The sequence below is a fragment of the Natator depressus genome, chromosome 12 (genome assembly GCF_965152275.1).
Source record: "Natator depressus isolate rNatDep1 chromosome 12, rNatDep2.hap1, whole genome shotgun sequence".
Lineage (NCBI taxonomy): Eukaryota > Metazoa > Chordata > Testudines > Cheloniidae > Natator > Natator depressus.
Window position 1 is genome coordinate 40,380,022 of NC_134245.1, and position 18,291 is coordinate 40,398,312.

General features: G+C 48.5%; 2 protein-coding genes across 6 annotated transcripts in view; one reads left to right on the plus strand and one right to left on the minus strand.

Moving 5' to 3' along the window:
* FANCA (FA complementation group A) overlaps positions 1-309 on the minus strand; it is a 68,520-nt gene extending 68,211 nt beyond the window's left edge. Inside the window, exon 1 of the mRNA XM_074968920.1 lies at positions 252-309. Coding sequence (XP_074825021.1) covers positions 252-306 — 55 coding nt within the window. The 5' untranslated portion in view covers positions 307-309. The remainder of the gene's footprint in view (positions 1-251) is intronic.
* Positions 310-2,042: 1,733 nt separating this feature from the next.
* Positions 2,043-18,291, plus strand: part of SPIRE2 (spire type actin nucleation factor 2) — a 60,683-nt gene continuing 44,434 nt past the window's right edge. For 4 of the 5 annotated variants that reach the window (XR_012641586.1, XM_074968924.1, XM_074968925.1 and 1 more), the window contains exon 1: positions 15,566-15,971. Coding sequence is in view for 3 of the 5 variants with exons in the window: in XM_074968924.1 (XP_074825025.1) it covers positions 15,704-15,971 (268 nt within the window). In the remaining 2 variants the exon portion in view is untranslated. Of the gene's footprint in view, positions 2,120-15,565; positions 15,972-18,291 lie in introns of those variants that run through there. The other variant, XM_074968927.1, reaches the window with a different exon arrangement.

Below are 18,291 nucleotides of genomic sequence, written 5' to 3' on the forward strand. Positions count from 1 at the left end.
GGGCGGGCCCGGCGCCGCGGGGGAAACCGCGGGACGGCTCTGCGGGGAGAGCCCCGCCCCGGGGCCGGGCCGAGCCCAGCGATTCGCGCCCACAGAGCGACATACAGCGGACCGGACGCGGCGCTTTGCAGAGCGGGGCTGCGGCTGCCGCGGGCCACCGGCTCGGGCGCTCCCGGAGCACGTCCCCTCGGGCGCCCGCTCCGCCGGCCGGGGCAGCCCGTGGGCGTTGAAGGCCCCTGGCGGTCACCTACCCAGCAGCTCGGAGAGAGCCCGGCTGCCCCTCCGCCCGCTCGGGCTGGCGGCCATCCCCGCTAGGCCGAGCGCCGCAACCGCCTTCTCCTCAGCGACAGCGCCGGCTCCGGCGACCGCCACTCTGCAACCAACCAACCAACCAGCCCGCCCTGCGCTCCCATTGGCTACGGCGCCTCCAGGTCGTCACCAGACATTGGCTAAAGGGCTCCGTCTGGCCCCGCCTACTGACTTGTCGTGACCGCCATCTTGGTAGTGGCAGGAATTGCCCTGGAGTCCGCCATCTTGGTAGTGGCAACAACGTAGGTATCCCTTCTCCACAGTCCAGCCCCATTTTTGAAGAGGCTCCTCGTTTGTGGTGGGGTTGGAGTTTAGGAACCAGGCCCACAGGGCCCTGTGTAGCTTGGCTAAATGGTGGAGATTGGGTGCGAGGTGTTAGCAACTGTCTGAAGATTTGGGAGTAAGTGCGGTCTGCTGGTATTGTCAGTGCTAGGAAAACTAACCCAGGCACATCTCAGCTAGTCCTGAGCACGGTGTAGCTGCAAATGCACAGTGGCAAAGCACATGCATGTTAGCAGGATGGTTAAAAGCATCAGGTTTAATTAACAAGGTGAGAAAAGCTGGATAGTACTGGAGTTTCATCTCTACTTGGGATCCTCAGTGGGAATTTTTTGGGAGTGCAGAACACACTTTAGAGAACAGCACATCTGAATGGCTGAAGGGAAGCAGCAGAATTATTCATGCTGGACAGCTTGGGGCAGAAGAGCAATGGCCTCCAGCTAGGAAGAAGGGAATTCATGCTAGGTATTAGGGAGCCTGCCTGACAGGAAGGTCAGTGAGGCTACTATGCGTTATCTGCCTATCAAAGGCATCATGACTAGATGCAGTCAAGAGAAAATTGAATTTAGCCTTCAGATGCACTAGGAGAGGAAGTGCCGCACGTGTGCTGGGGTTAGTCAGCAGCTTCTTCCAGCCTAAAGTTGAGGCTTTTGTTTGAGCCTATAGGGTAGCTGCAATTGGGGGTTTTTGTTTTTACTTTATAAGTATACTCTGGGCGGAGATTAGTTTTATTTTCCCAGGTTGGCTCTGTGGGTCTGAAGCCAGTGAGACTACTCAGGTAATCAGCAACCAACCATCAGAATTTATTGTATTGTACCTGACTTGACACAGAAACTGCAGAGATTGTAGTTTCATTGTAGCTCTCTTACTGAATCACAATACAGATTCAGTGGTGATGTAGCCATGTTGGTCCCGGAAAGAGAGACAAGGTGGGTGAGGTAGTATCTTTTATTGGACCAACTTCTGTTGGTGAAAGAAACAAACTTTGAAGCTACACAGACCTTGCCCCACCACGTGTCTCTACCCTGGTACAATCTGGAGCCTGCATCTTCTTGAAATAAAATCTTCTATTCTAGGACTCAAACACTACAGTTCTCCAGCTGGGTGGTGATAAGGTTGCCACTGTACAGTGCCTTGGTTTTCTGGGAACAGAAAGCTTTTAGAAATTTCAGGGGTCAGGAGAAATCCCATTTTAAAGTATTTTTTGTTTGTTTGTGTGTCTGTTAGCAATATAATCCCACAGAGCGACATACAGCGTGAGGTGTAATAATTCATTCTGAGCAGCACAAGTGCAATACATACTAAGTAAATTAACATTCATGGGATAGTTAACATGAAGCAACAACCTTGTTTCTTTTTACAGAAACAGATTGAGAAAATGGTCTGTTGGAATTGATTGTGAGGCATTTTATTCTTCTTCTTGTTCCCCGAGCATCTTACTCAGCAATCCTTAAGAGTGCTGGGTGCAGGAGAAAACGCTTTATGATCCTGTTCAATTTGAAGACAAGGCTCATGGTTTAATATCTGGAATGTAAGTAAACTCCTTAGAGAGTCTTCCTCTACGTTTTCTACACAACCATGTACACGGAAGATGCTTGATAAGTTATAACACTGTGCAGTTACTCTGTTGTCTATGGGCCTGGTAGGGAAGAACTAGATTATGATGTCCAGAATGCCTGTCTAAATGTTCATCATCCTTGTGAGTGCCATACTGGTCCATTTAGACTCTGAAGCTGGTTAGCTGGGGATTGGGTTGTTTAAAATAATAACCTCCCCGAGACTGTGGTGAGGTTCAGTCTGGAGTTGAAAGTGAAATGAGTTTGTTGGACTCAGCTCACTGATGAAGGCTTCCAGTTTGTAGAATTCCATGTTTCTGTGTAACACAGTATACAAGGATGGAGAGTGTTCTTCAGCAGGAGAGCCCGAGAATTCAGGATTGGGGGCTTATGCAGTGAGGCGGAGGAATGGCTGACTAGATTTTCAACTCAGGAAGCCTGAGTTAAAAAGTGAAAACAAGTTTGGCCTCAGAATTCTGTACACAATCACAAAAACACCTTGGTCTGGGGCAACTGGTATTTTTTATTCAGAAGTGGCTCAAGATTGCAACAGGAAGGAGTGCCGCAGGCCAGGGTGGAAGTGTCTTAGCAGGGCTGCGTGGGTAGCCAAGACGGCATAGCGAGGAGTGCTGGTCTGAGGTGCATTGGCAGAGCTATGTTGACTAAGCTTTCATATGTGTCTCAGGATAATCCTGTCAGGCCACCTAATTTCACATGCCCTTAAGTGAGTCAGTTTCAAACAGGAGCAGGACTGAGTGGGAATTTAAAGCATGAAATAATTGATGATCTTTACTACTAATGCTGCCATTCTTGTTTCCTGAACATTGGATCAGAGGCATGCAATAAGTATGTCTTGGGGCCTGTATGGAGCCCTGTTGACTTAATTGGGCTCCATTCGAGACACAGGTCCACCTGCATGTAACTGTCTGTAAAATTGTGGCCTATGGATGGCTGGTTAAAGTCATTTATTGAGTCAGGTTTGGGGGTTTTTTTAAATCCAACACTCCATTACCAAGAAATATTTTTAAAAGCCACTGTTTTTGGTGGGACACATGAGAACACAGTGGGTGTGTGCACCCTCTGCTGATTCAGCAACTGCAGCTAACTGATCAGCACTGTTCTCAGTGTTGCACAGGTACTGGAAATTCTGATGATGGTGCATATGCAGATAAGTAAATAAAAAACCAGTGCTAGAAAAAGAGCAAAATGCTGTGTTTGCTAAAGGCAGACGGAGGTCTTTGGAGAAAGATATTTCATCTTCATGTTCTAAAAATGTTTTCCAAGTAATGAAGAGGGTTTTCTTAAGTAAACCAGGGAAAGAGTAATCTCTGAGAGAGGGAGAGAGCTGGGATTGCAGTGGGGAGCAAACTGGAGCTCAGTTTGCAATATATGGCAGCAAACAAGGCTGGTGCAATTTTGGACTACCGCTGCAAAGACATTGCAATATGGAAGAGTCAATTTATAATCCCTCTCTGTATGACTGTGGTGAGATGGCAAGTGGAATATTGAGTCAAATTTTGGGGTCACTACAAGAAAAATGTGGAAAAAAACTGGAGGAAAATTAGAGAGAACAACAGAAATGATTGAGGGATGGGCAGGACTGATTTATGCAGACAGAATCAAATATCTACATTTGCACAGAATGGCTAAGTGACAATAGCTAAGGTAGGATATAACTGCCTAGAACTATCTGAAAGATGTAAATATGAAGGGAGGAAAGGAATTCCTTAGCACGGTACAAAGAGATAAAGCAAGGCGTATGGGATTAAATTAAGGGAAGGCTAATTTAGGCTAAATATCAGGGAAAATCATCCTGTCTGCGAGCTCATTAATGGCTACATTCTTCTGCCTGCAAAACCTGAGTAGCTGCATTTGATACAGGGTTCCTTCATAGAAGTTTGAGAGAAAAGGAACCTTCCCCAGGCTACAGTTCTCTGCTGTTCCTCGGTCCCCATTCTGCTGGGGCAATTGCTAACCACTCTGTGTACCTCTAACCCATCCCTTGAACCCTGCTGCATGGGGACAGGCAGGGAGCATGCACAGTGATTGCAGATCCCTTGTGGAAGAGCCCCAAATTCTGTCTCCACTCGCTGGCCGCAGAATTGTGCTGCATCTAGGACCATCTACAGCTATGGTGGAGGGGGCAGGATTTTCTCCTATGATTGTGGAATGGTTTTCCAAGGGAAGTGGCAGAGACTTTTAAAACTAGACTGGAGAAATCACTAGAACATACGCTGTAGGGAACAGTTCTGCATTGGCCAGGACAGGAGGCTCAATTGCATGGGACCTAAGGGGTCATTTCCATTTTTAATGTTTATGATTCTATGGCAGATATATCTGCACCAATAGCCTAAATGTAGCCAGTTGCCAGTGTAAGTGCCTAACATTTGTTCTATCTTTATACTTCCATAGGTAGAAGCCATTTCCCCTCATGCTGTCACTCTAAGAATAGATTTCTCTATTTTTAATATTACTAACAGGTTTCCACAGCCTCACTGGCTTACTAGGTTGCAATTAGCACTGCTGGCTATATTTAATCTGGTGCACTATTTGCAAGGCACTCTGCGTTAATGCAGTCTGTTCAGAGGATGGGTTTTAATTAAAATATTAATGAAAAGGAATCTAGAAAGGAAATGGGACTTCTGTTTTTATGTTCTGCAAATTAAGTATCTTTCACCCCTGTATGAAATTTGCCCCAGCAGTGTGACTCTTAAATCATTTTATTATCATTGGTGGAAATTTAGAAGCCAGCTTTTCTATGTGTGGGCAGTGAGGCCTGATTCTCCTTTCACTTAGACCAGTGTAAATCAGGAGCACAGAAGTCAGTGGAGTTACACCGATGTAATGCTGGTGTGAGAGGAGACTCCAGCCCTAAGACTGTACCATGTGTCCTGCCTCTATAGAAAAGGAGGACAACAAAGCTCTAATGGTAACAATTCCTTGAGTCTATTGCAGAGTGATATTCTCTGGGCCTGATTTTGCCCTGCCTTGTACCTGTCCAGTCATTTATACCTCTGCCCTTATGAAACACTGCCACACCTTATGGGCTCCAGAACACATTGTCTGGCCCTTTGTGCTGTGATACACACATTTACATCCTACCTCACTTACATGAGAGACAATCATTTAGGGAGCCTACTTGTCCTCCTCTATCAGGTGTGTGTGTACTGCAGGTGCAGCAAAAAATCTTAGCTGACACAAGTCGATGGAAACAAACGTCCTTGTTGAAGGGACTTGGTGAGATTGTTTGATTAGGGCCCAATATTTGGGTTTGTAGAACTGCAAAGTCTGGCTATAGAGACGTAGTTAGTATAGGAGTGCGACTGTGAGCATGATCTTGTGTTGCTCTCTATGGCCCATAGAGAGAATAAGGAAGCTGCTATTCTTATCCACTAAGGGAGCTTTCACTTAACTCCAGTGCTAGTGGCCTGCGTTTTGGGTTCTAGGTCTGGCTCCCTGGGTGGGTATGTTTATATGGTACTGTAATGGCATCCATTGCTTTGCTACAGAGTTGTGAGCATCTTGATTTAGTGTGGTTTTTAGGAATAACCTGTGCATGACGATAGTCACTCTTATTTCATTAATTTCTTTTAAAATAAACAATATACAAAGCATTCAACTGTTTGCAAAACTACTTTCGTCTAATGGTGACAGCTGGGACTGAATGGGAGTCAGGACTCCTGGGTTCTATTCATGGCTGCTACAGTCTTACTGTAAATGATATAACCTTTCAGTACCATAGTTTCTCAATTTGTAAAATGACTAGAATATGATGCACCTACCTCACGGGGGTGCTGTGAGCATGAATGTAATGTCTGTACAATGCTTTGAGATCCTGAGATGGAAGGTGTTTTAGCATGATAATAATACTTCACACATACGTAGCACTTTGACTTTTTCCTCATCTCTCCTTTTTCCTTTTATTTTTGCTTTAGAATCTGCCTACCCACATATACACACCTTGAATTATTTGTTAGGATATCAAGAGGGGAGATTTAATTATATCTTGATTGTGTTTTAATTATGGTATTACCCCATGGTAATTCAAGGTCTTGCTATTAATTCTGTGGGGTTTGTTGTGAGGGTGTCTCCTTGTGGAGTCCCCACCCTTTTCCTGCCACATAGCTCTGATGATGCCTCACGGGCTATTTCTGGAGGGCACTGCCAGGTGAGTGTGAGAACAAAACTGAAAGCAGGAAATGTCTGCAGCCTTCAACTCCTCCTTCATTCACATTCCCGTCTGTACTGCAAAGGGCAACATGCTCAGAGTTCACCTTCTAAGGTCATTTCTGAACCCATCAAGAAAGTTATTTACAGGTTTAACATGAATCCAAACACCATTCATCTATGGAGAGACCAGGACCCAGATCTGAGCTTCAGAGCTGACCCCTGTCTGTATCCTATCCTGGGATGGATAGGACTGAGAAGCAATGGGCTTAAATTGCAGCAAGGACGACTCAGGTTAGACATTAGGAAAAACTTCCTACCTGTCAGGGTGGTTAAGCACTGGAACGAATTGCCTAGCAAGGTTGTGGAATCTCCATCATTGTCTAACCTGTTCTGAAAAGCCTCCAAACACCTGTTGGGGGTGGTCTCATTATTACTTAGTCCTGCCTTGAGTGCAGGTGACTGGACTAGATGACCTCTTGAGGTCCCTTCCAGTCCTGCCCTTCTATGATCCTATATGTGCTGAGCTGCCCTTTCCTCCAGTGGGATTTTGTTGATGCTAGTCTTGCCCTGCGCCAGTCCATCCGGCAGCTTTCTCACCCATCATTTCAATTACGTTTGCCTCCCTCCTCCTTTTGAGTCGCTTTTCTGGCTCTTCATTACACTGTGCATCAAATTCAAACTCTGTGCTTTCCAGTCCCTGCCCCATGCAGTCTCTGCCTGTGGCTCTGACCTGGTCTCCTTTCATGTCTCCCAGAGCACATGCCCCATTCCATCATGGATGCCAGCCTCAATCCCCCTTTCATCTCCCTCCCTCACAGATTCCTCTGTGCCATTTCCCACCTGGCCCCTTATGCTTGGAACGCCCTTCTCAAATCTGTTCACCACCTCTTCATCAATGCATTGCTTTAGTAAACCCTAAAGACCCACATCTGCAGCAACGCCTACAAAAGTGCATTTTTATGCTAAAAAACGGAGCTAGCAAGAGGCTTGACTGCCAAAAGTAAGTAATGGAGTACTCATCGCTCCCTCACCCGTGCTTTCATAGCCCTGGTCTACACTATGAATTTAGGTCGAATTTAGCAGCTTTAGATCAATTTAACCCTGCACCCGTCCACATGACGAAGCCATTTTTGTCCACTTAAAGGGCTCCTAAAATCGATTTCTGTACTCCTCCCCGATGAGGGGATTAGCGCTGAAATCGACATCGACGGGTCAAATTTGGGGTAGTGTGGATGCAATTCAACGTTATTGGTCTCCGGGAGCTATCCCAGAGTGCTCCATTGTGACCGCTCTGGAGAGCACTTTCAACTCAGATGCACTAGCCAGGTACACAGGAAAAGCACCAGGAACTTTTGAATTTCATTTCCTGTTTGGCCATCGTGGCCAGCTCATCGGCAGAGGTGACCATGCAGTCCCAGAACCGCAAAAGAGCTCCAGCATAGACTGAACAGGAGGTACTGGATCTGATTGCAGTATGGGGAGACGAATCCGTGCTATCAGAACTCTGTTCCAAAAGACAAAATGCCAAAATATTTGAAAAAATCACCAAGGACATGAAGGACAGAGGGTATAACAGGGACCTGCAGCAGTGCCGCATGAAATTTAAGGAGCTCAGGCAAGCCTACCAAAAATCCAAAGAGGCAAACGGCCGCTCCAGGTCAGACCCCCAGACATGCCACTTCTATGATGAGTTGCATGCAATTCTAGGTGGTGCCCCTACCACTACCCCACCCCTGTACATAGACTCCTGCAAGGGGGGGGTCTCCTGCAACAGGGATGAGGATTTTGGGGACAAGGAAGATGAGGAGGAGGAGGATGAAACCATTCTCCCCGACAGCCAGGAACTGTTTATCACCCTGGATCAATACCCTCCCAAGGCGGGCTCCCAGACCTTGAAGGCGGAGAAGGCACCTCTGGTGAGTGTATCTTTGTAAATATAATACATGGTTTAAAAGCAAGCATGTTTAATGATTAATTTGGCCTGAAGACTTGGGATGCATTCGAGGCCAGTACAGCTACTGGAAAAGTCTGTTAATGTGTCTGGGGATGGAGCAAAAATCTTCCAGGGACATCTCAGTGACGTTCTCCTGGAGGTACTCCCAAAGCCTTTACAAAAGGTTTCTGGGGAGGGCAGTCTTATTCCATCCTCCATGGTAGGACACTTTACCATGCCAGGCCAGTAGCACGTAGTCTGGAATCATTGCATAACAAAGCATGGCAGCATATGGTCCCGGTGTTTGCTGGCATTCAAGCAACATCCGTTCTTTCTCTCTCTGAGTTATCCTCAGGAGAGTGATATAATTCATGGTCACCTGGTTGAAATAGGGGAATTTTATTAAGGGGGCATTCAGAGGTGGCCGTTCCTGCTGGGCTGTTTGCCTGTGACTGAAAAGAAATCATCCCCGCTGTTAGCCACACGGTGGGGGGAGGGGTGAAGCGATCATCCCAGAGAATTGGGGTGGGAGGGGGCGACCTTGTACCGAAAGCACATCTGCTATGTAATGTTAACAGCTTGGTTCACCGTGAAAGAGTCTACCCATTGTTCTCTAAAATGTGTCTTTTTAAATACTACTCTCCCTTTTTTTCCTCCCGCAGCTGCAAATGTTTCAACGCTCCCCCTATCATCTCCGTCCCAGAGGTTAGCGCAGATAAGAAGGCGAAAAACCACACTCGTGATTAAATGTTCTCTGAGCTCATGCAGTCCTCCTGCACTGAAAGAGCTCAGCAGAATGCATGGAGGCAAGCAATGTCAGAGTCCAGGAAAGCACAAAATGAACGTGAGGACAGGAGGTACAGGCCAGAGGAGAGGTGGCAGGATCAAGTTGATAAGTGGCGGCAGCGTGATGAGAAGAGGCAGGATGAAATGCTGAGGCTACTGGAGGATCAAACTGATATGCTCCAGCGTATGGTTGAGCTGCAGGAAAGGCAGCAGGAGCACAGACCGCCACTGCAGCCCCTGGGTAACCAACCACCCTCCTCCCCAAGTTCCATAGCCTCCTCACCCAGACGCTCAAGAACACAGGAGGGCGGGAGGGCCTCCGGGCACCCAACCACTCCACCCCAGAGGACTGCCCAAGCAACAGAAGGCTGGCATTCAATAAGTTTTGAAGTGCAGTGTGGCCTTGTCCTTCCCTCCTCCCCTCCTCCACCACCCCTCCCGGGCTACCTTGGCAGTTATCCCCCTATTTGTGTGACGAATTAATAAAGAATGCATGAATTTGAAACAACAATGACTTTATTGCCTCTGCAAGTGGTGATCGAAGGGGGGAGGTCGGTTGATTTACAGGGAAGTAGAGTGAACCAAGGGGTGGGGGGAGTTTCATCAAGGAGAAACAAACAGAAATGTCACACCGTAGCCTGGCCAGTCATGAAACTGGTTTTCAAAGCTTCTCTGATGCGCAGCGCGCCCTGCTGTGCTCTTCTAACTGCCCTGGTGTCTGACTGCGCGCAATCAGCGGCCAGGCGATTTGCCTCAACTTCCCACCCCTCCATACACCTCTCCCACTTACTTTCACAGATATTGTGGAGCATACAGCAAGCAGTAATAACAATGGGAATATTGGTTTTGCTGAGGTTTAACCGAGTCAGTAAACTGCGCCAGCGAGCTTTTAAACGTCCAAATGCACATGCTACCACCATTCTGCACTTGCTTAGCCTATAGTTGAACAGCTTCTGACTACTGTCCAGGGTGCCTGTGTACGGCTTCATGAGCCGTGGCATTAAGGGGTAGGCTGGGTCCCCAAGGATAACTATAGGCATTTCAACATCCCCAACGGTTATTTTCTGGTCTGGAAAGTAAGTCCCTTCCTGCACCTGTTCAAACAGACCAGAGTTCCTGAAGATGCGAGCGTCATGTACCTTTCCCAGCCATCCCAGGTTGATATTGGTGAACCGTCCCTTGTGAGTCACCAGTGCTTGCAGCACCATTGAAAAGTAGCCCTTTCGGTTTATGTACTGGCTGCCAAGGTGGTCCAGTCCCAAGATAGGGATATGCGTTCCGTCTATCGCCCCACCACAGTTAGGGAATCCCATTGCAGCAAAGCCATCCACTATGACCTGCACATTTCCCAGAGTCACTACCCTAATAGCAGCAGCTCAGTGATTGCGTGGGCTACTTGCATCACAGCAGCCCCACAGTAGATTTGCCCACTCCAAATTGATTCTTGACTGACTGGTAGCTGTCTGGCGTTGCAAGCTTCCAGAGGGCTATCACCACTCATTTGTGAACTGTGAGGGCTGCTCTCATCTTGGTATTCCTGCGCTTCAGGGTAGGGAAAAGCAAGTCACAAAGTTCCATGAAAGTGCCCTTATGCATGCGAAAGTTTCGCAGCCACTGGGAATCATCTCAGACCTGCAACACTATGTGGTCCCACCAGTCTGTGCTTGTTTCCCGAGCCCAGAATTGGTGTTCCACAGCATGAGCCTGCCCCATTGCCACCAGGATGTCCAAATATCCAGGGCCCATACTTTGAGAGAAGTCTGTGTCCATGTCCTCATCACTCTCATCACTGCGCTGCCTTCGCCTCCTCGCCTGCTTTTGCAGGTTCTGGTTCTGAACATACTTCAGGATAATGGGTGAGGTGTTTACAATGCTCATAACTGCTGCGGTGATCTGAGCAGGCTTGCCGTGGTGTGGCGTCTGCAGGAGAGCAGAGTTGCAGCAGAAGCGGTGGCTGATGACGGATGTCACGAGAATAGATGTTTATAGAGAATGACGAGAGGACCTGCGAGGTGGATTCATGCGAGCAGGAGAGCAGAGTTGCAGCGGAAGTAGAAGCCCATGACAGCTAACATGGAGAAATTCGTTATTGAGACAAGAGCAGGAGAGCAGAGTTGCAGTGGAAGCGGTGGTTCGATGACGATGGTTAGCAGTCCTACTGCACCACCTGCTGACAGCAGTATGGCGTCCGCACGGAAAAAAGGTACGAAACGATTGTCTGCCATTGCTTTCACGGAGGGAGGGGCGATGACGACATGTACCCCAAACCACCTGCGACAATGTTTTTGCCCCATCAGGCATTCTATAAATTCTACCTAATTTCATAATGTAGACATACCCTTACACACCTTCCTCTTTCACCTAGGTGCATGCTTTATTGTCTCTAATCACTCCAGTCCAGCAATAAGATTGCAAGCTCTTCAGAGTAGGGATCTTTTCTTAGAAGCAACTAGCAGGCTTCCAGGTACTATAAAGTAATTAACAATTATTATAATGACCAAAATCACAGATCTAAACTCAGCCCCACCTCTAGAAAACAACAGAGGGAGGGAAGAAGGAAAAGGCTGAACTATATTCTGTACGGAAGGCACCAGCTCTGGGGGAAACTGGCAAAATGGAAACTCTTCCTACAAAATGTTGCTTGTACAGATCCCTGTGCTGCCCTGTATCATTTTACATTTTGGTCCTGAGGAGCCTCTGGCAGCCATCCTGCTGAGTGACCAGTATGCCCAATTAATCCTCCATTCACTGGGCCAAATCAAGTCCTGTTGTAAGCAGGTGCAGCTCAAGATGGAATTGCTCCCCACTACACTAGGGCTGAATTTGGTCCACTGAGTTTAACAGACTCATTGGAACCAAAGACCTGCAGAGCCATCCAACCATCTTTGGGCAGTCAGAGCAGTGCAGTAATGGGTAAGCAGGCATTTGGGTTCACACTGGCTCTCTCTGGTGCAGTAAATATGGAGTTCATTCTTGCATGTAGCAGGTAGCTGATCTAAAGTTATTTCTTGTTCTTTAAATATCACCCCAGAGAGTGATTGGAATTGGATGGTCCAGTGGAAGGGAACTTGCCTAAGACTTGGGAGACCAGCGTTCAACTGCCTGCTCTGCCATAGACTTCCTGTGTGACCTTGGGCAGGTCACTTAGCCTCTCTGAGTCTTGGTTTCCATCTGTAAAATGGAGGTAAATATCGTCCCAATATCGCTGGGATGCTGCGAGGCTAAATACACTAAAGGTTGTGAGGTGCTTGGATATCACAGGAATAGGGGCCATATAAGTACCTGAGAGAGAGCAGCTGTATGCTGGACAAAATCATGGCGGTATCACAGTTTCCTTTTCTTCTTTGATTCTCTTTTTAAACTCACTCCTTCTTTAAGGTTATGAAACCTGAATCTTCACCTCAAGGTAAGAGAGGGAGGTGTGTGGGGGGGAAGCCTATAACCCTCATCATATGTGCTTCACTAGCCTGATAACATGCATGATTCTGTTGCTGTAGCCCTCATGTGCCCTTCTCCCTACCCCACTGCAGCGTTTGTCACGATTCCTTGTTACTTTTCTTCTGATTGTAATTTAAGTTGTAAACTTTGGGGCAGAAACATTGAGTCACGTTCTCTTTCCACTTACATTAGTGTCCAGATTAACTCCATTATACTCGGGATGCAAACTGGTGTAAACGAGAGCAGAATTTGACCCTGTTGTCTTTTGTCTGTAAAGCCCCGTGCCCATTTATGGCCCTGTGGAAAGAATAGACAATACTAATACGCTCAGTGGCAAGGGTGTGGCAGAAGTGTAAAGTGATGTTTGCTTTTGTTTCTTTGGGGACAAAGAGTCCCCACTGAGCACAGAAGCTTTGGGTGGATATTTTGAATGTAAACATGGTGACAAATGTTCTGTTCCCCACACCCACAAAGCCAAATTTGATTTAGCTGCTGTGCTGGGCATTTATTCATTCTTTAGAACAGCGTAATACATCAGCAGCATGTTGGAGAACCACAAAGGGATTCAGTTACCAGAAAAAAGACCAGAGAGGAAAAGCACTAGCTGGTGCTGGGGAGAGGGAAATAAACTAAAGGGCTTGTAATGGCAATAATGACGTTGATCCAAGGCATTCTTTGGGGGCAGTTAATAATCAGATGGGATTAATGGCTCTTGTTTCTCCCTGGGCTGCCCACAATATGCCTCAGGCCCTGATTGCTAGTGTTTACATTTGAATAATCCCACAGATAAATTGAATCTATGGATAATCCCATATTCTTCTCATTTCTGAATTCCAGTGTTATGAAGTTTGCGTGGACAGCAAGATTCCTCAGACAGGAGCCTCTCTCCTACTTTGCTCTATTCTCCTCCTTCCCCAAAACAAAAATGATGTTTCTGTGCTATAAACACTATCCAAAATTATTTGTTGCTGATATCCCCAGACCATCTCTAGTCAATATTCAGGTCCCTTGCAATGGAGAGGACAAGTATTTGTGTACCTGCTCCATCATCATTCATTCATTAGAAATCTTGGCCTGCATGCAGGATCAGTAGCTAGTTTATCTACATGGGTTAGTAGTTCTGACATGGGATTGCGTTCTCTTTCCACTTTACAAATGGATGTCTCGTAGCTGTAAGGTCTTTGTTTCACCCAGTCTACCGGACCCTTCTTTGAAGGTTCTGCTGTTCTTCCTGGTCTTTCTGGACTAGCGTTTCCAGAAGCATCTTCTCTTCACTGAAGAAGGGATTGCACAATCAACAATGCTGATTCAATGCACCAAGGGCAGGTGAAGTATAGGCTATTCCCATCAAAGATCATGCACACCTCACAAGCATTGCCAGCATCAGTTTGCTAGTCCTTATTTCCTGTGCTGGGCCCTATGTCACAGCAGTGTCCCTCTAGCTGAGGGTAGGAACTAGGTCCCCTCAATAACACTGGTACCCATGATGCAAAGTGTTCGGTAGGCATCTCCATTACAAGAAATTTAAAATAGTAAATTATGGTAGAAGCTTAATCATTGCATGAATTTGGTGTTCTGCAACCAAACCATCTTGGGCTGTGGCCGCGTCAGATCTCTTAAGAGAAGCAGGGTTGAACCTTGGCATTACCTGGATGAGAGAACTCCAGGGTAAATCCAGAGCTACAAGAAGTGTTGGTGCTTCTCTGCAAGTCAGTACTGAATCATTACCCCTAATCTCTTGGTAGAGGGTGCTGTACTGCAGGAAGTGGGGCTAGTGACTCAGTAGTTTCTCTGCACCAGTTAAAAAAACAATGTCCCAGTATAGGGTTGTGGGGAGAGGGGATTATGCAAATCAAGGTGCTATCTTTCAGATGAAAAGCAAAACAGAGGTCCTGAGCTGTGATCACTGAAGAACCTACAGTGCTCTTAAAAGTAAGCCCTAGCCAAATTCCAGTTTGGGATTTATACCGTGCCTTCCCAGGCTCCCCCTGCAATTCCAACTGCATATGGGGTTGGGCCGCTGCTGCACTTCCTGGCCCTGAATGCTCGAGTCCTGTTGCTCTGTGCTTTGGACAATTACTGCAGGTAGTAGAGACTATAGTCTTGATTTTGCAAGGAATGTCAGGCCTGTCTATGGATACTTTAAAGGATTAACTAGGGTGGGATTAAATTGCTGCCCTTGGGCAGGCCACTCCTATATTATTATTGTTTCATTTGTTTTAACAGTGCCCAAAAGTGCCTGAGGAGCTGCCCAGCATAAAAGAGACAGCCCCTGCCCTGAGGAATTTACAAACTAGTCTTAGGGGTATGTCTACACTGCAATTAGACACCCATGGCTGGCCTGTGCCAGCTGCCTCGAGCTCGCGAGGCTCGGGCTAAGAGGCTGTTCACTGTGATGTAGACCTTCGGATTCGGGCTGTCCCCCCAGTGGGTTTTTAATTGCAGTGTAGATGTAGCCAAGGTAACCCCAATGTGTGAGTTATCAGGATGGGAGGGAGGGCAAAAGGAGGCCGAAAGATGGGGCTTGTGGGAGCCAAGGAAGGCTCGTGGGGGGCAGGCAGGAGTGAAGAGGTTCTTAAAGAAAAATACACTGTGCAGGTGGGTGACTTAGCTGGTCTCTTGGCAGAAGAGTAGGGAGAGGGTAGTGGCTCTGCGGCCCAGCTCAGGCGGGTGTGCCTGGGGGAACTGCTGCCCTGTGGGTGGTACATGTGTGAGCAGGAGAAGAACTCTGGGCCCTGGGCAAGGGGGTGCTCTCCAGGGGCTGGCTCGGGCGTTGGGAAAGGCCTGGCACTGGGCTTGGCACATGCCTCTTTGACTTGCTGCTTTCTCCCCTGCGACCTGCTGCCTTTTCCCCTGGGGCGAAGGAACGCCTGGCTGCTTTGCCAGGCTAATGCCCATGCCCCGGGCTCCGCACGTGCCTCTGGCTGAACTCCGGCCTCCCCCGGGCCGCTCCCTCTCTGCCCCCTTCTGGTCTCCACCCCGGGCGCCGCCCGTGAGTGCACCGAGCCGGCGGGAGGCCGCGTCTCCCGGGCAGAGCGCCCTCCGCCCTCTCCCTGGGGCGTCCATAGGCTGCTGCCTTGTTTGCACGCGGGGCCGGCTGGTTTTAGGGCTGGGCTGCAGGGATGACAAAGCAGAGGCGAGCTGGGCTCAGCCCTCCTCCTCCTGCTCCGGCTGCCCAGCGCTGCTGTTATGGAAACCAGCCCGGCGTGCCAGAGCAGATAATGGGGCAGCCATGGCCCAGGCCGGCAGCCGCGGCGGCCCAGCCCCCCAGGAGAGGGCGGGGGGCGCGGACCCCTGGGAGCTGTCCTTGGAGGAGGTGCTGAAGTCCTACGAGCAGCCCATCAACGAGGAGCAGGCGTGGGCCGTGTGCTACCAGTGCTGCCGGGGGCTGGCGGGCGCGGAGGGGCGCTGGGGGCCGGCGGGCCGGATCCAGGGCACGGCGGGCATCCTGCTGCACAAGGACGGGACGGTGACCGCCCGGGGGGAGCAGGGCTCGGCCGGTGAGTGCCACCCGGGGCGGGCTGGCGGGGGGCGCAGGACTCCCTCCACCCCCCAGTGCAGAGGGGAGTGGGGGGGGGGGCTGCTGAGGGTAATCTCGGGGCCTGGGGCCCGCTCCCCATATTGCAGAGGCTGCGGGTCTGGGGCCGGCTCTGCAGCCCTCTGATCGCAGCCTCCGGAGCCGAATTTTCCAGGGCCATCCGGAGGGAAAGTCCGAGCCAGGCCTGGCTGTGAGGGGCGCTCCCTGCAGAGACCCTAGGGGTGGGGGTCAGTCTGCACCCCAGGCTCCTGCCACCTCGTTTGCAGGGTGCACCCGAATGTCTGCGCCCCCCCCCACACACACACACATCTGGGCAGCTGCTTCTCCTGGGGTCGGCGGCGGAGGGGTGCGGTGAATTCCTGCCTGTTTACAGCCCTGCAGCTCAGCTAGCCGCCTGTCGCAGCCTTGGGGAGGAGAGGCCCCCGGCTACACAGCGCCTGTGGTGTGCGAACACTTCCCCTTGGACATTGGAGGCAGCCTCTGAATTACAGACAGCGTGTCAATAGGTGTATTTGTAATTGAGAGTTGTGATAAGCCAACAGCTCTCTGTACAATACATCTAACATACAGCAGCCCAGGTGGTGGGAGACCTTAGAGATGTTTGCAGGCACCCCGCATGCAAAGGGTTGTGAGTCAGGTGGATGGAACAGACTTCCCTATAAATTCCTATTGCAATGTATACACATGACCTTGCACCATTGAGATGCTGTGATTGACATTGTCCCATTGTGGCAGGCTTTTCCATTTGAAACCCCCTTATTCTTCAGGCGTTATAATACTTAAAAAATTAACTGAGTTGAAACCCACCACTCTGATGATGGGAAGTGTGGGGAGGGTGTGAGAGAGAGGACATTTGGGGAGAATCTGTTTGGGCACTTTTTTTAAACGGTCAGAATGAACAAACCCCAAAGTTATTTGGCCCTAGAAAACATGCCTGTGCATAAACAGGCCAGGTCCTGGAAAGTTTATATCACGTGTAACCCAGAGACTTATAAGTATTTTGCTCTTCAGACTCTCTAGCTCTTTCTAGCTCTTTGGGTTAAAAACCACGTTACGGGAAAGTTAAGATTGGGACAGAAAGGAAGAAAACCAAATGAATTCATGTCTAAGTGTGAAATAATAAATATAATTAATAATGGAAATGGACCATGCCCTGTAGTATCTAGGCAGAAAATGGCAATATTAAGGAAATATACCAGAGCCTGTGGCATCTGAGGCTATGATGCTTTATCTGAATCACCATGCTTCCCTGGGTCTCTCTCAGCCTTAATATTAAAGAAATATCACACTGCATGGAGAAGACAGACACACGATTACTGTGAAGCTCCTCAGTAAGATATTGAAGTGTTGGACACATGACAAGTGCATTGTTTGGGGTGTCAAGATATAGAAATGTTCAAATTCAACATCTGGATAATAATAAATGTCTGGGAGTGCAGATCAGTTAGACTCTTGATCACAGTCACTGGTCATCTTCGTCCTCCCGTGTATTCTTTCTCCATCCACTGTCAAGAAGGGCCAGGCCAGGCCAACAGACTAGTAGGCCTGTAATAATAATGATCATGGTAATAATACTTGTACAGCACTTTTCATCTTCAGAGCTCTGTACAGACATGAATGTATTACTTTTTGCCTCAGTTCTGTTGGGTAGGAAAGTATTAACCCAGTTTTACAGAGGGGGAAGCAGACAGAGAGAGGTAAAGGGTCAGATCCTGTGAGGCACTGAATCACTGTTGGAGCGGGTGCAGAGCAGAGACGCTCAGCACTTCACATTATCAGCCCCTAAATGCCATGTCCAAGGCCACCCAGCACTCTCAAGCTATGTGAGGGAGAAATCAGATGGTTTATGGTTAAAAAGCAAGCCTCTTGCAGCCTGTTCTGGCTGTGACATAGCCTCACTCCTGGAATTCTTGAGGCACTTGGCCCTCAGCCTCACTACACCTGACTGTCTCCAAACAACCACACCTGTCCTGTCAGATGCTGACCCTTGCACGCTCTTCAGCTACTTATTACCAGGGTGATTCAGTGGCATTTAGCTGAGCAATTCCAATTATCATGCCTATGCCACTTGTGAGTTCTTCCTCCTCCTGACGCTTCGGGGGATAAATAGGATAAACAAACAATTAAAAAACATTAATGTGCATTATAAAAATGTGTGTTATTACTATGCTGCTCTTTGCCTCTGACACAACATAAACTCAGCTTGCCATCCCCAGATATGTGCTTTTACTGCTGAGCTGAACAAGAAGGAGGCTGGGTTGTTACTCTGATAATGTTGACTG